Consider the following 24,305-nt stretch of genomic DNA (forward strand, 5'->3'; position numbering starts at 1 on the left):
AATGTCTCTGGTATCAAATGCTTTCTTGTTGTCAGAATTGACTTTTCAAAGTGATATGTTCTTTGCAGAGCATTTCTATGTGGTAAAAATGTAACTTTTACATAAAAGACATACTATTTTATATGATATTTCCATATCTTGAGTTTGTTTCATCAGTGTGCAGATCGATTTCCACTGATCTCCTTTTTGTTTAAATGATACTTCACTTGTGGCATTTCTTGTGTTTGCGTTTTCACATTCGGTTAGAAACATTATAAAAGTTCTATTCTCAAGTCCTAGTTCTATTTTTACAGCTTGACTTTCCTACTCTGAACTCAAAACAACGTCTCAGAGTTTTCTTTTAATCTGGTGAAGACTGTTAGTTTGTACCTGAATTCTAATTGTTTATCAGAGAGCAGAATCACACCTTCACACATCATTTTTACATGTGTGGATGTACTGTGCTTGTGCCAAAAAAAACCAAACCAGAGTAAAAAGTTTATTGCTGAAAAAACGTAACACTCAACAGTACAGCCCTCTCCCAGCATCAGCATTAATATCTCCAACACAAAGAAGTACTCATCTGACTCTCTGTCATCTTATGCTCTGCTTCCTGTTCATCGGATCAGGTTTCATCTGGGATCCTGGGAGAATTTTATCTTACAGCAGTGACTTGTAAAAACTCGGTTACAACACTGTCATCTTTTTTCTGTTTTCACTCCTCAGCTACTCCGTTCTCTGTGACGCTATCTGTCACTCCATTGACTGTTCCGTTAGCTACGGGAGCCTTTGAAACAACATCTGCCCAGGTCCCTTTACTCTTAAGGACTGTTGGGCTAGTGGTGATTTCCAAAGCTCCATTCATCTCACCATTAACGTCATCTGACTTCATCTCAGTTTCCTCTCCTGCAGCCCTGACCTCTGACTCCCCGTTCACTATCTTGACCTCAGCATCTGAAGCTGCTGTGTCACTGTCCCCATGCTGGTTCTGTTCAGCCGGCTTCACCACGTGACCATTAGCTGAAGCTATGGCCGCTCCCTCCACCAAGGTCTCTTCCACTGGCTGCTCCTGTTGGCCCTCGCTGGTGTTCTCCTCTGCCGAGATTCCTCCGTCCTCAGCGTCCTTCCCGCATCCTGTTTCTTGAGCTGGGCTCTTCTCCCCCTCTTGCACAGTCTCTGAGGGCACAAGCTCGTTGGGAATTTTAAATCCCAGTTCTTTCGCCACAGCTGCCTTCAGTTCCAGGTGTTTCTGCTTATACTCCTGGAACCTGTCACTGTGAAAACACAACAAATCCATGAGAGGCTTCCTACATAAGAGAAAGTCGATCTGAAAATGATTTTATGCACCAGAGCAATAAAAAGAGGTTAATATTCAAATTATCAATTAAAAAACTATGCATCACTGAGATCAGTTTATATTCATTTAGAGTGCTGTCACATCTCCTACAATATCATGTTATTTATGGGAAATTAGAGTTTTGGTTACTTTTAGATAAATATTGAACGTTTTTGCTCATCACAGATACGAGTATAGCAGCAATTGTTAATTGGTTGGAGGATAAATAATATTACTGTAAAAAAAACACCAAAATGACCAGTATCAATACTTAGAGAGAGAGTACTGACAAGTTTATTTTTCAACATATCTTCAAGTAAACAAATGTAAAAGCTTGTAATTAAGAAAATTATTAGTTTATGTGTGTAAAAAATGAGTTTGTTTATTGTATTTTTTTTATGATTTTTATATCAGTCCTATATGCAGTCAAACTACATTTCAGCATCAACACAGTGCCTGTCATACCATTTGGTATCATACATTACAGTGAATATTTACCTTTGTGTAATCCTCCTGACCCCCATCACCAGAACCATTTGCTCCAGCACATTGTCAGTTGTGGGAGTCAGACACTGAGGACAGAGGGTACAGAGAGATAAGTAAGCACACTGTTCCCCCTTTTTCCCAGCATTTCAAAGAGCTTAGCGGCGACAGAGACAACATGAGCTCTTGGGTAGACTGTACCTCCACTATTTGCTCCGTCTGGTCAGCTCCTGCCTGTCTGAGGGAGCGTTCCACCTTCACCGCTTGCTTGGTTAGGGTGCACAGAAACTCTTTGCTGCAGCGTGTCTGAGCGTGATCCTCTCCAAACTGAGAGACATAATAACCATAAAATGACATGCACACATAGCCAATCTACGCGTGTTTCATCTTCTCTCAAGTAGATATACTGACCAAGGAGGTAAAAGCAGCCAGGGCCTCTTTCTCAAAGTTCATAGCACTTCGGTAGTCACCTTTGCTGCACATCCACTGGGCCAACAGGTGCTGACTGCAGAGGCAAGAAACCAGGGAGAAAAATGGTGAGGACGTTGGATCAGGGTACATATTTTGCATACAAAATGGGTGCGCAAGCTATAAACTGCATCTTACTTTAGAGCAGTGTGTACATTAGTGGATCCGAAGAAGGAAATGTTGAGTCTGAGGGCGTTCTTCAAGTACTGCCCTGCCAGATCTCCTGTCAGCACCAACCCAAGACAGGTCTACACAAAGCAATGAGATTGTTAGAAAGTAAATATTGTTTATCACGATACTGTGAAAAGCCAATTTTGTGCTTGGTGCGAACACCAAGTTGTTGGAACCTACATCCAGCGTGGCAATGTAGGGATGGTCCTCTCCATGGACTGTTAGCGTTAGCAGACGAGCTCTGAGGAGACACTTCTGGGCAAGGGCAGTTTCTCCTCCAGCAAACATATACACACCCAAGAGAGCCTATATATAACAATAAATTTAAAATAATCACACGTTATACACATGACACAGTGAATACTTCATGAAGAAAGAAAAGAAGAAGGAATGAGTGGTTATCGACCTGGGGATCTGAGGGGGATTTCCATTAGCGCTACCACCAGGTTAATCACACACACGGGTACAAAACGTGTGGCCATACTCACATATTGCTGGATGGTGTTTGGATGGTCAAAGCCAAGCACTCTCTCACTGATGACCACTGCTTTCAGCTGGACACTGCGAGCCTGGAGAACAGAGAAAGTCACAATGAGGATAACAGTCAGCTTCACGTATATAAAGATTTACAGCCACTTCAGCACTTCCTGAAATTGACACGGACACTTGGGCCAGATATAACAATGGCAACGTTCAAAAAATAATTGCATTGCAGTGTCAGAAGAAGCCCTGCAATACAAGTTGTACTAACAGTTAAAATATATTATCATCAAAATGCATGAAAGGGTAAAAATGCTCATTATGCAGACTCTTTCAATGTGTTATGATATTTTATAAACTAATTAACTAATGAACCGTCAGATTAATGTAGTGGAGTAAAAATTACCACAAAAAATATTTCCTTCTCAAATGCGTAAATGTTTCTACCACTGTAAAGTGTGTTAATGTAGCCGTAAAAACCCACCTCAGCTGCCTTCCCCTGCAGGAAGGCCACCCTGGCCAACAGGCTGTGGCAGTAACAGGCCTCAGGGTGCAGGTCATCACACACTCTGCCAAACAGGTAGACTGCTTCTTTCAGGTTCTCATGGGCCTGATCCAGCAGACCTGCATTTGGGAAACACAGACTTTACTTTCCATTTAGATTTTGTTCAAAAACACAGATTGAGCATAGAGATTAAAAATACATGAGGCTGCAGCACAAGAACTCTTTAGCTTTATTTACGCACCTTTCTGAATGGAGGTCAGTGCAGCTTGATGCGCTGCTGAAGCATCCACAGTTGGAATGCGAATATGCTTGACGATGGGGAAGATGTTGAGGACGTCGTCTGGACCAATGGGAGCTTTACTTTGGTTGTCGAGGAAGTAGTCTCTCAGCCTCAGCTGGTATAGACGCAGAATTTCAAAAATGCATATTTGTGTTTTAGTTGAGTTAGTTACTAATTTTACCAAGCTAACAACACTAAATCCATATTTCAGAAGTCAGGCACCTGTACTCCAGTCTTCAGACAGAACTCTCTTAGCAAAGAGATCTTATGAAGGCCATAGTGCTCCACCAGGTGGTTTGGACTGGAGCTGTCACAGAGAAAATAGGCATTGTAAAATGGACTCTAAGACATAACACAAATAACAAACATGCAGTGAGAACAAACAAAGACAGTTTCTTCACCCGAGGCTGTCAGTGATGTTATATGTCTCAACAGCTTCCTGGCAGACCAGGTTATACAGCTCAGCCCCTGTGAGCGTGCTCCAGGGCGTGCTCTCGGAGGCACCAGCACCTCGGCCACGCCGCCTCGACTTCTTTTTAGTCTCCTCCTGCACGGAGGCGGGTGTGAAGTGAGGAACCAACAGGCAGCAGAGGAAGTGACTGACAGCTGCAGAAAGACTGGGCACGTCCACACCCTGCAAAGACATAACCGGAGGGTGCACTTCATTCTTCTGAGTTGCTCTGAGCGCACACCTGCTGCTAGTTCACCACCTAACTTTGAAGTGTGCAAGCATGAGAACAAATAGGAATGCTCACTAAAGAAATATAGTAAATTACCTGGAGGAAACTGTTGAACACTCGTCTTGCTGAGCGAATGAAAATTTCACCTATGATTGTTCTCTGGTTAAAACAGAAAGGGGAATGTTAGAAGGTCAGAAGAGTGATTATATCCCCAAGACTAGTTTAAGTTTGGCTATGTTGTAAGTCAGATGTACCATTATATGCCTCAGGCGCTCCTTGTGTTCTGACTGGCTGATGGTCTTGATCACATGACCCAGATATCGGAGGTTGATGCCTCTCTGGTGTAGCGCCTGTTTTAGAGAAGCTCCATCCATTGGTGCTTCATTGCTTTGGAGGCAACACTCCACCTGTACACACACACACATACATATGCTGAGCTTGTTTCATGTTTGCAGTAGATATGCCTAATATAGAATGTAAACAGTGGATCCACTTACAAAGGCTGGTATCTGGTGTGTAATGATGAAAGATGCAGCTTCCCTCAACAACCTTCCCTGCAGCTTTGTTGATTTACTTTCAGTAGCAGGGAAGGATATTCCTGAACACAAAGTACAAGAGTCATTGTAAGTAAAGATTTGACTCTGTGTGTGTGTGTGTGTGTGTGTGTGTGTGTGCATAGTTTCTCGTGGTACCTGGAGAGAAGATGTTTGAGTTGAAGCGCATCTCAAAGATAATGTCGCTAACTGAGCCCACTTCTTTACAAGCCGCTCGTACTGCCATAGTGGCTCGAGAGTCACCTGTAAGTAAACAAACATATGTCAAACTTAAAATGGCCCAAGTTCTTAACTATACTTTTGTTCTCCGTTGGGTTAGCTCTCCAAAAAACACTTCTTACCTGCTGTTGCGCATTCTTCAAAGCCTCCATTCTCGTCCAAGATCTCCCTGACACGCTGAGTGAACTGGCAATGTCTAATAAATAAATAAATAAATAAAAATCAAAAAACAAGACTTCAACTTTGTAAAAAAAAAAAAAAAGAAAAAAAAAAGAAAAAAAAAGAAGAACTATAAAACTGACTTTAAAAAACATTTTATTTCATGTAGAACTCACTTGTGCTGGATGAAGGCCTGCACCAGCTCTGGCTTCAGTCTACATAGACCATGAGGAAAACTCCTCGGCAGCCCGGAGTCTGAGTGATAATTCTCTGGCCAGCCTTCTTTTACACAACCCTTCCTCTCCTCATCGCCCTCACAGCCTTTATTACTCTCATTTTCTTCAATGACCATCTGACTTTCTGTCTCCACCTCTGGACAGAAGTTGGCATCAGCCGGGGAGGTCCTGAACACATCCAGTATGTAGAACCTCCCATCAGCCCCCAGTAGACCCTGAGCATCCACTGACGTGAACAGTGGTACCTGTTGACAGCTGGGTGTCACGACGACATGTCTCTGGAGACAAAGAGACTTGGCAGCGTGAGCCAAGAGCTCTAGCAGCCGTCTGCGGTGGGGGGACTCTTGGGGTCCTGCATTTACACCATACAGCAAACCCCTATAGAGCAGAAGAGACAAAAAATGTTGAGTGTTGACACCACTACCACAGTGAACTGTTGAATAACGGGTCCGCAGGGTATACCTTGAAGCAGGAGCGGTTCCCTGGTCCTGCTCTGAGCCTTCTAAGCCAGGAGCCAGACCTTGAGCAGATAGCCGCACTCCTCTGTAGTCTACAATGGCTGTAGGTAGAGTGTGCAGCGCTTGTAGTCCCTCTATGTTACTGTAGGCCTGAACTCCTTTAAGCTCTAGTCTCTGAGCAGCCCTGCAGATACAAGGTGAGGAAAACTAAACTAAATAATCAGTGCCAAATCAGACTCAAAAAATATATTAGGCTCTCCGACCCAGCAGGTGGACAAGGTGTGCTTTGGGAATCATTTACAGCTATAGCACAATGAGATACCACAATTATGATCAAGTGTCTTTACGCTAACAGGATCTGGTCGTTGGACTTGTGGTTCGCTCTCACCTGCGACCCCTTTCCCCGCCAAACATTGCACTTGCCGCCCCCTGGCTCATGAACAGGCCACCCCACAGGAAAGCGGGGTCCTCTGGGTTTCCATTAACCGGCTCTGCAAAGCCATCTACAACTGTCACTGCCCCCTGCATCACAGCCCTCACAAATGCACTGTTCACCTGAGAAAACAGGTACAAATGAAGTTGAGATGAGGAGAAGCTGAGTGAAGAAAGAAATGAAACAACTTAAAAGAGATCTAAATTACAGGTTGTCTTCATTACCTGAAGCAGAGCCCTGTCTCTCTGCAGCCTCTCCTCCAGAGTGCCAACTGGACGATCTCTGGCTGCTTGCAACTCCTCATTCCAGTCTGGAGCCTACACATAACACACATGGTTACACTTGCTTTCATTGCCAGCAGCACACCATTCGACAAATAATTACACAGTCTTGTAAGTAACCTGTGTTGCTGGCTCGTTATCCACTGCCAGTCTGCTGAAGGTGTTTTTGTGAGTGCGAGAGGCACAGGGAGGCCCGAGCCAGCTCAGTGTGTGGTAATGAGTGGGCATCACCTCTGCTGGAGTTAACTGTGACCTAAAGCAAGAAAGAGAGAAAACTTCATTACCAAAAAATACATTTCACTGCACTGATTTTAAAATAGCAGTAATTATGATAATTTTAATGATCTGAGTTTGTGATATACACCTTGCTAAAACTTCCCTGTTAGGATACTGTAGTATTCACGCTTCCTGTATGCACAGGAAATCATGTTACCTGTTTTTGAGTGTGGTAAAAGCTTGTTTGAAGGCAGGGCTGATGTGACAGAGCAGCTCAGTAAAACTGTGACAAACTGGGGAAGACTGCGCAGGGCGAGGATCGAACACGTCCTCTGTAGACCTGAGCGTAAGAGGGCAGAGAGAAAGAGAAGTCATAATTAAACTAAAACATTTATCGAGTTAAAGTTCAAATATTAACAAAGCCGGTCACTCAGACAGAATGATCCACTATTAGCCTATCATACATTGTAACAACTTGCAACAATAAATAGAAAATAGTTTGAGTGGAAGTCCTTTTTTTTTACCTATTGAGAAAGAAACCTTTTGGACAGGATGTGATGTCACACCGTCGCCCTTCTATTGTCACCACAGTGATGTACAGGAAGTCTCCCTGCAGCTTCCTGTGTCCTGGAGGTGGATTCCAGCAACTCAGAGACAAATCCTTCAAGTAACCGGGGGCCTGGTGAGACACATATAAAGTTGCAGAGTGTCTGCGTGCACTATGGGCCAGGCTAAAACAAGTTTCCAGGAAGTTACATACTTCTGGCTGAGAGCTCTGTGGTAGCAGGGCCATGAGTGGTCTCTCTGAGGAACCAGGGAGGAGGTACTCTGGGGGAGCGCTGTCCGGGCTGGTTGTTTCTGTTTTTGTGTTGCTTAAAGTGCGTTTCAGACTCTTTCCATTCGATAAGCTGGAGTCTGCAGCAGGAAAGAAGGGAGATTTTAGTGTGAGCTTAACCTTCTAACTTTGCCCTTTGACTTGATGCAGAGTATGTGTGTGTACCTGGCGTATGCGTATGTGTGAGTGCCTCCAGTACACTTGGTGAGCGTCCTTCTCTCAGTGCATCCTGAGGTCCCGATGCTCTCAGCAGCTCCAGCACACGAGCCAGATGGAGCCGGACTGAGTGGGCAGTGTAGGGCTCTGGAAAAACACTCAGTGTTACTGACCTTCATGGAAGTATGAACAACCCTGATTAAACAGCCAGAAAGAACAGGACAAACCTCACTCATGAGGTCACAATCAACTTAAACTGCTAAGTTTACATTAAATGTTAGATTTTAAATCTTAAAATGACATTGGGTGTTTATCAGTTAATTAAGGATATTCTAATAGACATAAATCTGATAGGTTACATTCTGTGCATCCCAAAAGATTGGCTGCAGGACTGTTTCTTTCAGTATCTCAACAGCTAGCTGATAAGACTCTGACTAATTAGTTGACACACAGCTGTAATCTCTGCAACTATAAACTGTGTTATGTCTCAGAAGAATTGGGTCAGCCTTTTACAATCAGCTGAGAGAAACTTAAGCATGTGTGTGAAAGGTAGAGGGTGACGAGTGTGAAGAAAATATGGACAGGATAATTCTGTTCTATATATTCCGATTTTATATTTAATTATTATATCATAAATGACCCTAGATATGTACACACACAAACGGACATGTAAGGGAGATCTTGTTAAAAGGTACACTGTTAGAGTACACTGTTATAATGCATGGATGACAAAGAATGCACAAAAGTTTCAATAGAAAGTCAGCTTCTCAATTAAGCAAAAAAAAAAAAAAAAGTTTCCAGACAACTCAACTAACTACATGCAACAAATGTGGATTGGAAATCTGAACTAAACTGTGATGACTTTCAAAAAAAATAAAAAAAAATAAGCAATGCCAATACCTTCCACCAGGCGAAGGATGGCTCCTGGTTTAAGCCCTTTAATACTTAGCAGTTCTGCGAGAGGGTCCAGAGTCGTGCCAGCCAGTGCCAGTGACAGATTGGAACGTGGACTCACCTCGTCCCTCGAAAGCAGAGCCATTACTGCATCTTGAACATGCCAAAAACCATGAACCTACAAAGAGACGGTGAGTTTAACATAGCAAGTGGTGCAAAAATATAGATTATAAACCAACGTTTTCCATGAGGGCACCTCAGACAGATATAGATAAGAGAGAGAACATGGAATATTGCACATAGTACATCAAACATTAACACTGACAGAAAATACAGTATTACATGAAAAAACACACAAGGTCTTCACACGGTCATAGAGACAGATCAATGTGCGCACAATGCCAACTCTGGACTGTCAGAGTTCTACATTGTCAAAAATGACAAGAGTGCACAAAATAAGGATGATGAATATTTATCAATATGTAGTCTTAGCTATCAATGTTAGTTTTCATCACTTGTCGAGTGTTAATATTTGTAGAAGAAGAGGCAACAGAGAGGAAACGACAGTCTGGTTTTGTACCTGCAGCTCAAATGGCTCTACTCCTGCCCCTTGGATCTTCACAGGGAACGACGTGTCCTCACCTTGCTTCATAACTGCATCCTTTCCACCAGCCCGGCTGATTACATCTGTTGCAAGAAGAAACCAGAGAAACAAAACTAACTGAGCATAGTCACGGAGCAAAATAGATGTGGTTGTCTTCCTGCCTTCTCCTCTTTACATACTGGGTTTTCTTGCAGCTAGCTATGACTTCAAAGTTCACTTTCACTGTGATTGGCAATGCATGAATAACTGAATGAGTGAATGAATAAGAGAGAGCCATGACTTATGATTACTCAGATTTCATCATCTGTTCTTTGCTGCAGAATCAAACAAGACCACTAATCTCCCCTGAAATTATCATGAGTGAGAAGGACTAAAGAGTCAGTGTGTGCGAGACTGCCTGCGGGTGAGGGCGAATCTATGTTAAGAAAATGTCAAATAAAGGGAAAGTGGGGTGTGTCTGCCTTTGACACACACGTAGTACCAGAGGGAGAGCAGGACCCGGCGTGTTCTTCAACCTGAAGTGTGACTAAACCTGTTGAATTTGCCTATTGGACTTCATGTCATCTCAGGGTGAAGGGACAACCACACCCAACGCAGGCATGTGAGCACACAGCAGAATGCTAAAATGCATAGACTAACAAACCTATAGCTTGGCAATAGATTGTGCTTACATGCATGGAGGCATGCAGATACTGTTTATCTGACTTCACTTTGCACACATCGCTGAAGGCTGAAGTTCATTGTACATTAAAACCTCAGTTTTTGCTGTCAATCTGGGACTACTTTACTACTGGAAAGCACCCAAATAATAGCGTCTCTATTTGTGATTGGATGGAGGAAGAACCCTCCTCTCTGCAGGCTCGGAGCCATCAGTGTCTTTTCTGTTGAAGCTGCTGCCTTACTACTACACGAAACAGCACTGTTTTCTGCACTGAAGCCCCAGAAGTTTGTTTTGGCACCATACCAATACAATGAACTACACAAGCAGGCAGAATTCCTTCCACATATGACATATATTAACATAAAAATATATCACAATGCTGTGCCCTCGCATTCTTATCTCTGTTGTGGGGGTATAAACACCTTAGGGCAGTCGCATCTGCTAGCACACACTTTAATTCAATCATCCTGTCTTGAGAAAGGGGAGTGGCAGGGGCTAAAAGAGGTAGAAGGCCCACTTGAGTGTGACAAAAGGATCAGCACAGCATAACGTTAACAAGGTTGTTGAAACTTCAAAAACAGGCAGAAGGATTTTGGGTGAACAGAAAAAGTGTGTAGAATCAGAATACTTTATTTATCCCTGTGTACACGTTTTATTTATCCCTGGGGGAAACTGGAGATTTAAATAAAAAGCTACTCCTTAAAGGATCACAGCTTAGAACTGGGGATATCAGGATGATTTGGCTGTGTGTCTGTGTGAATAATTTCACCACAAAAGTTTAAAGTGCACAGCAGACCAACTGATTCGAAAGTTGCTGAAAGCAGAGAATGGCTGCAGCCATGTTCAGAGCAGCAGTGCTAAATCTTCCACCCTTCTCACAGTCTCTAGTGAGGGAGGCACTAGAAAAAAAGAAGGAAGAGGAAAGTACAAAAAAGGGAGACAGAGGGAGAAAGAGGAGCAAAAAAGGGAAACACATTTCTCACCAGTCTTGGCCTGATTTCTTCCTCCCCCTCTCCTCACTTTGTCCTTCATGGCTGCTTGCTGAAGCTTTTCTTGAGCGGTCCTCTTGTGTTTTTTTGTGCTTCTCTGTGCTGGAAGTTGCCTCCCCTCAAAAGACTTACTTCAAACCGCTGGAAGAAAGCACACAAGGGGAACAGAGTGAGTAGGAGTGTGCAGCCGGACTGCTGAGTGAAAGTAAACGGCAGCCTGTACAGGATTGTAACTCCTGCCCTCACTACAAGGCAAACTCAGTTTATCTGTTGAAAGAAAAAAAAAGCCACACCCTCTTATTGCTCCACACAGGCTCATGTCTCTCACACTTTGTTGGACTGGGTGTGTCTATGTGTTTTAGCTCTACTGACTCTTCCTCCCCTGGCATGTTTAACTCTTCCCTCCCTCCATTAGCCCTGGAGGGGAGGTGGGAAATAAGCATAAAGTGTGTGTGGTGGTGGTTTGACCAGTCACACTATGTCACAAATGTTGTGGTCCCTTTAGTGAATCTGAGTACACGTTTGAATGGAAACAGAGGAATTAAGTTGTATGCAACTTTCTGAACCCACATGTATTCATTGAAAATAAGTAAAATAAGGTAATTCTAATGGATCAATTCACTGTGGTGACTAATGATAATGAATCATTCTGCTGGAAATTCGACCACATGACAGTTAACCTGCTACAAATGGGTGTGTCTATGACTTTTAATTCAGCTGCTTATCTTAGTGAGAGGCCTACACCTACTACATTCACATTTTACACATACCTGGGTATATTTCAGTTCAAACCAGTCCAAGGATTTCTGGGTTAGGCTGGTCAGGTGACTTGTTTAGTCCTGATTGACATTCTATCCAACATCTACAATATGCTAAGCTCTGGTTTTAGTTGCTTCTCAGCTGGAGGACATTAAAGTCAAGAGAGCATCTGCTCAAAATCTTCACCTTGTCATTCCTATCATTTTAATTTATTATATGAGTAGTGCACTGAGAAAAAAAGATATACAATAATTGTCAGATTCTTCTTATTATGTCAAACCATTGGGAACACCATCAGAATAAAATCAGTTACATATAATTTGTGATAAATAGGCTCTATATATTTGGATTTAGGCTGTAACAATATAACCCAAGCACCCCAAAACACCTACTCATTTACAATTACTGAATTTATGTAAAATGTTATAATCAGCAATTATCCGTTAAATACGTTAAGTTACGATTACCTTCCACTACGTTGGAAAAATCTGAAATTTTAACGCATCCGTCTCGCTGAAGCTGCAGAATTACAACAACCAAAATCTCAATATTAAAAATTCGTGACGTTAGCTTAATTGGGGGCGGTGTCCTCGTGATGTTGTGGTGTTGTATGTTACATTCGCGTGCGCCTCGTGAATTTAACGTTTAATATGACGTTTCCTTTCTTTTACACTTTAGGTGATGTTTTCGGTGACTGTTTGATTTAGAATCAAACAAACACATAATTACGTCGTATTACACCGAATACTGACTTGAACTAAACGAAGAATGTTTTTCTTTGAGAATCTTTTTCCTTTATCTTGGGACACTGTGTTCACGTCTTTCACCTTTTGCTACTGCGACATTTGAAAGCCTTGGCATCACAGTAAACATTCTGTGTATCAATATTGTTGTTTTTATGTTTTCATTTGTCCGTTAGTGGGGTCGTTCGTCATCGTTAATCTCTTAATAGTCATATGTCCGAGAAACCAGGCTGCGTTTGACAGGAGGCTGTCCTTGGTTAGCCGAGCTAGCCAGAGCGAGCTAAACAACGAAAAGAAATCATCTGCATTAGCTGTATGTGAAGTTGTCGGTGAGTTTAATTTAACGACTGTGCTATAACGTCCAAATCACCAGCAAAATGTCCAAACAGAAAACTTGACGCTGGTGTTCCGTCCAGCCATAGTAACGCACAGCTAGCAGAAGCATAAGCCAACGTCAACCACCTTTGGCCTCTGGGATGTGTGAGTTTCATTTTGAACATTAACATGCACCAGTGACAGAAATAACCTTTTTCCATTTCCGTGAAAGGTGAAGTTACTGAGAGCCGGGATTAGTTGCTAGTTACCGTTAAACCGTTGATAGGGTGTGAGCTTACGTGATCTGGCTTGTTTCGCTTTCTGTCCCATCACCAAGCTGCAGGTATCACTAATAAATCCCTTGATAGTTGTACAGGCTATAACATGTTATATAGTAAGTGTGATGATGTGGCGATGGACTTTAAGCCTCCGTTTTGCTCTCATTGTGTGTGCTGCTTGGTTGTTACAGGTTCTGTTTCTCTGTGCGCCCCCCGCCCACCTCAGTACAGAGCTGAGGGTTGTGGTCAGGTCCTGAGCTAATGTCAGACTGTCCTGGTGAAGAGGGGGGTCTAACTCAGGCCGCCCCAAACGTCAACACCCAAGACCTGTTTGACAACCCCACTCAGACTGCGGTAACAGTGAACACACCTGAGGATCAGGTGAGACTGCCTGTGTGTGTTTTTTTTTTTGGTTTTTTTTTTGTACGAGTGTAATAATGTTGTTTGTCAGAATCTCTCCTGTCGTGCTGACCTCCATAATTGAGGTTAGGATTTAGGTTTGGTTAGACTTTGCAGAGGTGATGGATTAGGATTAGGTTTGTGTTTATGTTTATGTAAGGGGAAACATACATTGATGGTGAACAGACTTCCAGTCTTCTCATTTCTCATTTATCAGTAAAGTAAAATAAAGTTATTTATATAAAGTTATTTCGCTCCTGAACTTGACTGAGCTGTGACTGTTGTTCTTTCATACAGCAAACCATGAGATCTTGCACAATTTCAAGGCCCTGCCAGCACTGAAATACTTTGTCACATCAGTAGTGTTATAAATAGAATTCATTCCTCCCAAAGGATTATGAAATTGAAAAAGTGCAAGTGTTACTGTAGTAATGAAATGCAGTTCTAATCATATGTTGTATTGTGGGGCTCCCATAAAGGCTTTATGAAACCATTCACTGCCCAGTAAATGTTATTAACAAATCCAAATGTAAACAGAAACTGTTTGTGCGCCTAGTATAGTACAGTAGGGCAAAGTGGCAATGGTGGGCTTGTTGAGGGGGAATGTGTGTAGTGGGTGAACAGTGTGCATAAGGTATGCACATGTGACATACTGTCCCTCTGCAAGGTATGCACATGTGATATGAGACAACAAAACCGGTATGATGTCCGAGGCTAGTGTCAGTGTGTGTCTGTCTGTCAATGATAAACTGGAAGCATATGTAAATGAACTGAGTATTATGAATCATTTAAGGTACTTTGCTAAAGAAACTTTGACTGTTTTCATGTTGCATAGTGTTACCAGATGTAGAAACAGGAAGGTATTACTTGCAAGGTGATCAGCCAGATTTTATTCCTAGGAAGGGCGTTCCATTCACACGTCAGTTAATTCTCAATCTTATGTTAAATCTGTACACCTGCTGTATGCACATGGCGCTGCAAATCAGATCCCCGATTTGGCAGCTGTGTGTACTGTATGTGTTTGTTTGTTGTTGTGCCAAGCAGTGGCAGGCTCTCCCTCTCAGCACTCCGAAACAGGAACAGCAGAGTGCCGAAGTATTACTGGCAGCATTGTTTCTGAATGCAAGATATTCAGTGGAAAAAGACTGTCCACACGCTGTAGCTGTGGAAAGAATAGGAGACAAGAGGCAGCTTGTAGGGGAGTAAAGAAAACAGGGTTTTGTGTGCCTGATCCTTTCCAGACTGTCCATTACTTTGTCTGATATTCACAGTTTCCTTGATAGAAGCTTATTGGAAGAGCACAGTCGTAGCTCAGACTTATATTTATATAAGTCTGAGCTACGACTATATATTACTGGCTGATCACCTTGCAAGTAATACCTGAAAACTGAAAACTACAGATCTGGCCTGATGCAAAGAGGGAAACGTATCTAACGCTGATGCCATCATTTTTCTAAAGGTGTCGTCTGTGGTGGATGAGGCTTCTCCTTCTTCCACGTCGTCCTTTGAGATACTTGACATGGAGTCAGTCCCAGCTCCTTATCAAGAAGTGCAGCCTCATTGGTTTTTCTGTCGACGAGCTGAGGACAACACCTCCTGGCTTCCTTTCAGCAGAGAGGACTCTGACAAGCTAGAGAATGCCTGCAACAGTGGTAAGCATGTATTTATACTTGACATGTACATTATGCACTGCAAATAGTTGAGTACATAGAGTATAGAGTACAGCTGTAAGTAATTTCCAAACCATTCGTTGCTTAGAATCTAGTTTAAGGATATGGTTTTATAAATCCTGTTTGTGTCTGCTCACACGTGTCTGTCTTTACTGTGCAGTAGGAGAAAAGGAGGAGAAGGTGGTGGTAGCTGTGGACGGAGAGCGTTATGATGTACATGTCAGGGAGAGGAAACGCTATGCTGTGTACTGGGACCAAGCTCCCACTGAAGTCCGCCGCTGTACCTGGTTCTATAAAGGAGATAAAGACACCAGATTCATGCCTTACCCTGAGGATTTCAGCATACGTCTAGAGGTAGTCTGGCAATGAGCCATCACACTGCTCATTCCTACAGCGTCTCACTTTATCCTCTTCCTAACTATACCTGTTTCTCTTTTCATATCGGTTGGTTCCTTGCCCTCCAATTTTTCAGGACGCTTATATGGTTGCAGTAACCTTGGGTGAATGGAAGACGAAACTGGAATTTCCCACTGGAGAGACTGTCATCTTACACAATCCCAAAGTAAAGCCTGCTGTTAAAATATGACCATGCAGTCTGTAATTAAATACATGACAAAGCCACATCAAGGCTTTTCTGAGTATATAATTTTTTTGTTAGGTACATTGCCTCTTTCTACTAAGCCTCTTCTCCTTTATTTTCATCCTCCTCTCTTCAGCTGATAATGCAGTATCAGCCCATAGGGTTGCAAGATGAGTGGGTGTCCTCCCCTTCGGAGCAGACCCGGCCTCGAACAGTCAAAAGAGGAGTGGACAGCATCTCTGTAGAAATACCTGATGGTATGTGTGTGGATGTACCAGTAAGGCATAAACTGGGGTATAAGCCCATTTCACAAAGTATTACCTACAGTTAACACCGCTCACACAGTCGGACTCATATTTCTCTGTGTTCCCAGGTGAACCAGAAAAAGTGGACCACCTTGTCTTTATGGTCCATGGCATTGGTCCGGCATGTGACTTGCGCTTCAGATCCATCATACAGTGTGGTAAGTGTGACTGTGAATATGGTGAAATACAGAACACATACGTGTGTGTGTGTGTTTTGTATGACTCCTTCATTTGGGCAGCCGTGGCTGGAGGTTGGAGAAGCGGCTTGTGATCGGAGGGTCGCCGGTTCGATTCCCCTACCGGACGGGCAGGAAAAATTTGGGTGTGGTGGAGTGATTGATGTGAAAAATGCCCCCCCCCCCCACTCCATTAGCCGGCTGATGTGCCCTCGGTTCTCTGATCCTGTTTGACCTGCTGACTAACCAGAGAACTGATTCAGAAGCCAGGAAGGGGGTATAATTACGTTGAGCAAGTCACTTAACCCCCAGTTTGCTCCCCGGGTGCTTGATAGTGGCAGCCCACTGCTCCTGTATGTTTCAGTTGCATAATTTGCTCGGTGTTGTACGTGTGTTCAACTAAGGATGGGTTAAATGCAGAAGACAAACTGAGTGTGTGTATGTAAAAATGTATATACTGCCAATAAAGCGATTGCTAATTCTTAATTCTTCTTAATTTCTGTCTTACTCCAGTAAATGACTTCAGGAGTGCTTCCCTGTCCCTGCTGGCCTCTCATTATAAGCGCGCTCAGCAAGATGGCAAGGTGGGTAGAGTGGAGTTCCTCCCAGTCAACTGGCACAGTGCTCTACATGGGGATGCCACTGGAGTAGATGAGTAAGTATGATAACAGATAACAAGATAACAAACAATAACAAGATTTCTATGTTGTGCAACACTTGCTATGTCTCCAAAAAATTCAGTAAATTGTGAAACACTCTCCTCCCACCCTTTTATTTTCTCCCTCATTGCCCACTTTCCAGAGACATCCAGAGAATAACCCTGCCCAGCATCAGCAGGCTGAGACATTTCACCAATGACACTCTGCTGGACCTGTTCTTCTATAACAGCCCCACCTACTGCCAGACCATAGTGGACACAGTCGCCTCAGAGATCAACAGGCTTCATGCCCTCTTCACACAGAGACACCCAGAGTTCAACGGGGCAGTTTCAGTTGTGGGCCACAGCCTGGGTTAGACATGCACAAATAGAGAAACTTTGGTCAAACTGATGATGTTACAATGCTACTGCTTTCATTCACAACACAGCTACACACATTTTCCCTGTCTCAGGCTTGAGGTAACAAGTTGGCAGCTCTGATTTCCTTGAATTTTGATCCCTGCTCCACTTCACACCAGGCACCAAGTAGGAAATGTTCCAGAGCATTCCAGGGATAGACTACACATGTGAAAGGGTTTTTTGTCTCTCATACCTTAGGTTCGCTGATCCTGTTTGACCTGCTGACCAATCAGAGGACTGATTCAGAAGCCAGGAAGGGGGTATAGTTACATTTTCAGCAAAAGTTGACATCAGTGTACTGATGAAAAATGTTTCACGTATCTCTGCATAAGGATCCATCTCATTCTGTCCTTCATTCCACTTAAGGTGCCTTCTGATGAACCCATTCATGTGACCTGTGACACTCTAGAGCAGACTCTGACTAGACTGGAGCTACAGCAGTACCTGGATACACTACAGGCAGAAAACCTAGACTTAGAATCACTGGTAATATACACACACACACAAACAACTCACGAATGCAAACGCAATTCCAATTGTAATGTATAGTCACAAACCTGTGACTCTTCCGTTTTAGGCTCTTTGCCAAGACTGTGATCTCAAAGATTTAGGAATTCCTCTTGGACCTCGGAAGAAGATCCTGAATTACGTCAGGAGGAAATGGCTTCCAGAGGTCAGACACAGTCTGAAATTGTACTAACTTTTCTTGAGTTGGAACTTATGACCATTACAACCCCTTTATGTTTATATGTTTCTTCGATCTGAACTTAATCTAGATGAAGTTTAACTAGATGGTTTTAATGCTTGGTATTAATATACCTTCAGCGTTCATATCAAGGCCACATACCTTTAACAAACCTTTATTTGCAAAAAAAAAACAACCAAAAAAATACATGACCACAAATAACTTTTTATATTTTTAATCTAAATAGTACTGTAAGACAGGAGCAGTACGACTGGCACCAGGGCTGCAAGCGCCACCTTCAGTGACCAGTGATCACGATGGTAACCAGCCTTCAGGACAGACGATGCAGCAGTCCCAATTCCACAGGGCGCAGTCTGTCACCAGTGCTGTAGACTACGAATACTTTGACATGGGCATCGGACAGGTACCGCACTCGGACACAGACATGATGACTTGCTTGCTTGGGAGTACCAGTAGATAAAAGCTTCGATGCATCACCTTCCTGCTTCTCTCCTCCCCCGCTTGTCTGGACAGACCAATGGAGGCATAGCCAAGGGACAGGTGTGTCTCACATGGTGTCCCCATTGCTCTCACACTTTGTCCTCTGTTATCTTTGGTCTCATTGTGTCTGGAGTTTCTCTTCATAGACATTCTGATCTGATCAGAGAAAAATCCTGGCAACTGTGTAATAGTGGCTGTGTTATGAGCAATGGGGTTTCCTACATTTTGCTGTGATTGTGGCCACCATCTTTGTCCCACTGAGTCACATAACCAAAAACCACACTCAGCATCTGTGCTCATCTTGTGTTGCATAAATGATCAGTTCCCTGGTCCCCCGCTGTTCCGTGCTCCCTGACTGTTGTCTTGATGTCATAAAATGTAGTTTTAATGTTCCCAATACCATTGTTTTTCTCTCTATCCTGTCTGAATAGCTGTGTTATCTCAGAAAAAAAAAAACTGTCTGAATCTGTATTTAAATCATTAGAGTTTCCAACACATTTAATGACACAAATGTTGCTCACCCCAATTTCTCTCCACAGGTATCCATTGATTACCCACAGCTGGCATTCCACCCTCAAACGTTTTTTGCTTTTGGCTCTCCTATTGGAATGTTCCTGACTGTTCGTGGACTCAAGCGCATTGATCCAAACTACACCTTTCCAACCTGCAAGAGCTTTTACAACATCTACCACCCAGTGAGTAATTGCCGATTTGCTCTGCTTACATTCAGCTCTCGGGCCCCAAAAAGGGATAACATCCACTTTTAGTTTTTACTGCTACTGTTTGACTTTTATCCATTTGTACTCTGAGAAGCATTAAGAAGGCAGTTCTGAATGTTTCCAAAATTTGCCTTTGAATGGTTAGAGTCATGTAATGATAGATTTACCAGCAGCACAGAATCAACTCAATAACACTCAAGAACACCGGTGGCAGTTTCACTAAATACACAGTAACCCATCGGCCTAATGTTACTTTTGCCAATTATAAACACACCCATGTGCTAAAAACAACATTCAGTAGAACATAACAAATAGGACACATTGGTGACATTCATCTCTTCCTTTTTATTTATGTGTAGTATGACCCTGTGGCTTATCGGATAGAGCCCATGATTGTGTCAGAGGTGGATCTGGAGCCCATGCTGATCCCTCACCATAAAGGCCGCAAGAGGATGCACCTGGGTATGGCAGTCTGCCTCTTTCTACATGTCTTTGTAGACCAATAATGTATTATGGGCTTTTGTTTCATAGGCTTAATGATAATCTCTGCTTCTCTCTGTGTAATAGAACTAAAGGACAGCTTGACTCGTATGAGCATGGACTTGAAGAACAATGTTTTGGGATCACTGCGGACGGCGTGGCAGTCCTTCGCCAGATTGCCAGTCGCTGCACTGCCCTCAGTGGAGGAAGGAGAAACTACAATAGAGAGAAACCTTCAAGAGGCACAGGGTAGAAAAGGCACTTCTATTTACCTTTGTGTATTTGTGAATGTTTTTTATGTGTGTGCGTGTGTGTGAGTGCCCACAAGAGCGTGTCTAACCCAGTCTCTTCATACTCCTCTCACCCTTCTCTGCATGCTGCCACCCTCCCCGTCCTCCCTTTCCCTTTTGTGCTTTATCTGGTGGTTGCCCCTGCTTCCCACACTCCTTCCCACATTGCCTTGAACCTCAGCCTCAGCAGCAGCCACTGCTTCTGCTAAGAGGGAAGAGAAAAGTGCTGATTTTTGGACTAAAATTCTGGAGTGGCCCAGGGCCCTTTATAAGCATTACTTCCCAGGTAAGCCAGGTTAGTCACTTGGCTAACATAAACGAGAAAATGGAAAAATGAACTCTTTCTATCTGGTTTTCTCTGTAAACTCTCCTGATTCGCTGAGCTTGTGAGCCCATATAGGCTGTCTTTTATTCTACTTGTTTCATTTAAGTGCACTGGTTTGAATTTGGAGAATAAACATAACAAAGCAAAATCTAATACAGTCATTACCTTTTTTTAATGGTTACCTTGCTGCTCTGCCTGCAGAGTTAATATGTATATATATATGTATATATATATATATATAATAACTGATGATATTCACTTGCTATGGTTTACTTTGGCATGTCAGCTCTATGAAGAGCAGTTTTTATGTAATGTCTGTCGTTTCTGCCACAGGCTCTTGCTACTCTTCTGCTCCTCCTTCCATTGACTATGCTCCCACTGTTGTACTTCTTATCTTCAACTCAACATTTAATTTACTGGCCCCTCTTTGAGGCCCTTCTCTCCCTCCCTCCCTCTCCTGCTGTCAGTTCTAAATGACTGGATTTACTCACTGCTTCAGTGATTGTTAACATAGAAACCACTTTTGTAAGTGGCCCATGAAACACTCTGGTATGTGCTTAGCAAACAGGACAAGTTAAATAGCCGTGATCACGCTTGTTTTTTTTAACAAGAGTAATTGGCTGAACCTGAGCCAGCGGGCCATGTCATTCATCGGTAGCAGGTCACCTACAAAAGCTGCATGCAGGCACACGTCCTGCCCTTTTCTGTAACAGCTCAAGTATTTCGTCTTTCGATTCATTAAATAGGTCAAATAAAAATCAGCTGCTCTTAGGACAGACTGTACAATTAAATAACACAATAACTTTGTGTCTACTTTTCACTCTTTCTGTTAAAGACAAATTTTCATTTACAGTCCTCATTTGTTCTGTCAAGTATAATTGTGCAAGATTCCAAACACGAGAGGCTTTAGGATATAATATAATTTATTTTATTTTGAGAGTAAGATTTTTATCTCTTAATGTCAGAATTCATAGCCAGCAAATGCAGAGGTAGATTAGACATTAAAATGTATGAGAAGCTGGCAGCGAGCACTTCCATCAGGGTTCATCACCAGCAGAGCGTTAAGTCTTTATGGAGATTCTTAAGACAACAAGAATTCATAACATACCATCAGTCATCACAAAACTGTCCCGCCTTACTGATATTTGCTCAACATCTATCTTGTGTGAGTGCACGGACATTTATCGGGGTCAAAGGCAAAAAGTTGATAAAGAGGGCTGTTTTCAAATGACCAATAGCCAATTCTCTGAAAGCTTGTAAGATAAGTACACCCTCCATCTCATATTTCAGTCTAATCAAAATCAGCACAAATTGTTCAACTTTACTTTACTTATAACATCATTGTCTGAAATATGCTTGTCAGGAAGAGATAATTGCTTAGATGTGATGGTTCTGATAGTGATGGATGCCGACCGAATAGCAAATCAAATTCGACCGATGTAATTTTCGGTCAATGACTCACCCCAGAGGTGAGTCATTGACCGACTGCTGTGACTCACCTCCGGGGTGAGTCACTGACTCTGGGAATACTGGAAGTAATGTGAGCTCCAGTCACCTGCTGCACACTCTCTTCTTTCCTGTCTTTTATCTGATTTGTTCATGTCAAAGTATGAGCCAAAACAAATACTTGGTGGTGGTTACTATCGTGTTTTTGTTGTCTGCCTGTACATCCTCATCTTTTTATCTTTTTACTTTATTTTTACCTGTGTCCCCGAAGGTGTTTGTGAGGAGGCACAGTCCTCAGTGTCAGCAGAGCAGACAGAGCACCCTGAGATTAAAGTGGGGATGTTGAATGGAGGGCGAAGGATCGACTTTGTGCTTCAGGAAAAACCCATTGAAAGCTTCAACGAATATATGTTTGCCATCCAGTCTCATCTGTGTTACTGGTGAGTCATGCATACCCGAGGGGGCTCATTTGTATTTCATTTTGCTGATCTTTTCTCTTTGTTGTACTGCATTTTAGTGCCCTGATTTTGATCTGTGCATGAAATACTTTCCCTTCCCTGTCTGTCTATCTGGTAGGGAATCTGAGGATACAGCTCTCTTGCTACTGAAGGAGATCTATGACAAACTCGGCGTCGCTTTTGAGCAACCACAACAGTAATTAAGTTTTATGAATGTGGACTTTTTATTGTGACAGTAACCTGAAAGTGAGATAATGAAGGACGGCTGACAGAACCAGAGGCTGCACAATCCTCTTCCAGAATGCCTTACCGTTTGGGTGTTACCTGAGTGCCCCACCCTCTGCTCCCTTGACAGTGGAGACCATCTGGCTGCGGTCAGGTGATCTTGGTTCAGATATCTCTGTCAACTTTAATTTTGCGGTTGTGGTGTCTACTCCTAAACCACCATCGAAGAACTGGTTTTATTGTCTGATTGAAATCCACAAAAATATTACTGTCATGCTCCTGGTCGCACATTATTTTCCTTTTTTTGAGTCATTCTTTATTTTACTCTACTCTGCACTTTCACTCATCGTTGTTCACATGTCATGCAACTAATGATGGTTCAGGTGGTTTAATTTGGTTGACTATAAAATGTTTACTGGTTGATGTGTTGTCTGTTACAACTGCTCCAGGCAGCTCTGTTTTCTTTCTGTCAATATTTAGGTCACTTAAAACCCAAAAAGCTGCTACTCCTACATGTGTGCAATGTAAAAAAAAAAATCTCTTGATGTCACTTCTCTTTCATTTTGAAGATGTAGTCCTGCTAATCATATTTTTATTTAGCTTCAAGTATGTATTTCTGCACTATCTAAAAGAAGTAATCCTGATGAAGATTTGTTTCATAAATGCAGTAGCGCAATGCAATGAAAGGTCAAGCTGCTTGTGTTTTCATAGTGTGTGTGTGTGTGTGTGTGTGTGTGTGTGTGTATGTGTGTATGTTCTGTATGCAGTATGTACATTAAAACAGTGTGCAGACTGTACAGAAAGACCAGTCTCCCCCCAGTTGTGTGCCATTCCTCTTCCACTCTTCTTTCTACTATTTTGTAGTTTCTAACATCAGTTCATTCTTTATTCGATTACAGACTGACATCTCACTTAGACATCTCCAGTTTTTGCATAGTCTAAGGACCAGTAGATGCATGTTTTTTTCATCTGTTCCTTTGTACCATGCAATACTGTAAAACAATCTTTTTGATCTGTATCGCATGCACTTTTTTTGTTATATTAGAGCAGGGTTTCTCATCATTTTCTGGCCCTGACCCAATTCTTAAATTCCGAAATGTTTAAAGTTCTCATGGACCCATTAATAAGAGAGTCCTTACTTTATATAAAGTCCAAGATTTTGTGGGAGTATGGGATTTCAGAACAAATAAATGTATTTTATACAAAAATATATGAAAGAGATATCTATATATCAGTGTTATAAATATTCCAGATCTGCGCCTTCATATAAAACAACATGGTAGTTGAGTACAAAGTTGAGAAACTGTGCTGAGTAATTTAACTTTTTTTTTTTTTGTAATGACTTGTATGATATGCACTGACAGGGCTCCACAGCCCCCGCCACCAAAGCTCTGAATGGCCTGTATGTCATCCTTCCTCTTTACAAATGCACTGAAAACTGAATTATTATCATGTCATCATTTCTTTGAACCTCATAACTGTCTGTTTCTGTCCATTTTGTGTCTAAACAGTGAACCAGGACTTTATGGTCCCTGTATCCTCTGTTTGTGCACTTGGCGCTACATTATTGATGCATACCAAAAAAATGAAAAAGTTCTCCTCTCTGAATATTATGAATATGGTTACATGTTATGTGTGTCACAATAAACCACTACAAGAGTCTTGTGTTCTTTGAATTTCAAACCCAATGGATGACGACAGAATTGCAGTATGTTGAGCTTCCTCTAAATCAGTTAGAATACTTAATTTTAGGTTATTAATATAAGTGCTGATGACCATCATAAGCAAACAGTGGGGGGGGTTAATAAGAAGAATAT

General features: G+C 42.4%; 2 protein-coding genes across 11 annotated transcripts; one reads left to right on the top strand and one right to left on the bottom strand.

Moving 5' to 3' along the window:
• Window positions 1–465: 465 nt before the first annotated feature.
• Window positions 466–13,333, bottom strand: si:ch211-166a6.5 (clustered mitochondria protein homolog). Of its 2 annotated transcripts, none has more exons than XM_046387271.1 (29): window positions 13,194–13,333; window positions 11,072–11,218; window positions 9,404–9,510; window positions 8,830–9,001; window positions 7,939–8,076; window positions 7,699–7,853; window positions 7,463–7,617; window positions 7,156–7,278; window positions 6,843–6,975; window positions 6,666–6,758; window positions 6,397–6,563; window positions 6,013–6,192; window positions 5,491–5,928; window positions 5,278–5,351; window positions 5,075–5,179; window positions 4,880–4,980; window positions 4,637–4,789; window positions 4,479–4,541; window positions 4,104–4,336; window positions 3,925–4,009; window positions 3,664–3,817; window positions 3,402–3,541; window positions 2,926–3,006; window positions 2,618–2,743; window positions 2,405–2,514; window positions 2,210–2,303; window positions 2,000–2,125; window positions 1,814–1,887; window positions 466–1,253 (listed from the first exon to the last, which is right to left on the bottom strand). In XM_046387271.1, the coding sequence occupies exons 2-29, from the start codon at window positions 11,118–11,120 to the stop codon at window positions 695–697; spliced, it is 4,188 nt and encodes a 1,395-aa protein (XP_046243227.1). In that variant the 5' UTR covers window positions 11,121–11,218; window positions 13,194–13,333; the 3' UTR covers window positions 466–694. The 2 variants fall into 2 exon arrangements, with proteins under 2 accessions (XP_046243227.1, XP_046243228.1); XM_046387272.1 differs by lacking the exon at window positions 13,194–13,333 and adding an exon at window positions 12,304–12,429.
• On the top strand, window positions 12,447–24,148 carry ddhd2 (DDHD domain containing 2). 9 transcript variants are annotated; one of them, XM_046387275.1, is made up of 20 exons: window positions 12,447–12,908; window positions 12,969–13,059; window positions 13,364–13,553; window positions 15,031–15,223; window positions 15,402–15,595; window positions 15,714–15,803; window positions 15,958–16,078; window positions 16,195–16,284; window positions 16,816–16,957; window positions 17,104–17,312; window positions 17,558–17,619; window positions 17,726–17,845; window positions 17,937–18,032; window positions 18,292–18,468; window positions 19,085–19,240; window positions 19,624–19,726; window positions 19,832–19,993; window positions 20,216–20,320; window positions 22,077–22,245; window positions 22,382–24,148. In XM_046387275.1, exons 3-20 carry the CDS (start codon window positions 13,434–13,436, stop codon window positions 22,461–22,463), a joined length of 2,391 nt encoding a protein of 796 aa, XP_046243231.1. In that variant the 5' UTR covers window positions 12,447–12,908; window positions 12,969–13,059; window positions 13,364–13,433; the 3' UTR covers window positions 22,464–24,148. The 9 variants fall into 9 exon arrangements, with proteins under 9 accessions (XP_046243231.1, XP_046243236.1, XP_046243232.1 ...); XM_046387280.1 differs by having other exon boundaries at window positions 13,399–13,553; XM_046387276.1 differs by lacking the exon at window positions 12,969–13,059 and adding an exon at window positions 13,127–13,237.
• The last annotated feature ends 157 nt before the right edge of the window (window positions 24,149–24,305 follow it).

The sequence above is a fragment of the Scatophagus argus genome, chromosome 4, assembly GCF_020382885.2.
Source record: "Scatophagus argus isolate fScaArg1 chromosome 4, fScaArg1.pri, whole genome shotgun sequence".
NCBI lineage: Eukaryota > Metazoa > Chordata > Actinopteri > Scatophagidae > Scatophagus > Scatophagus argus.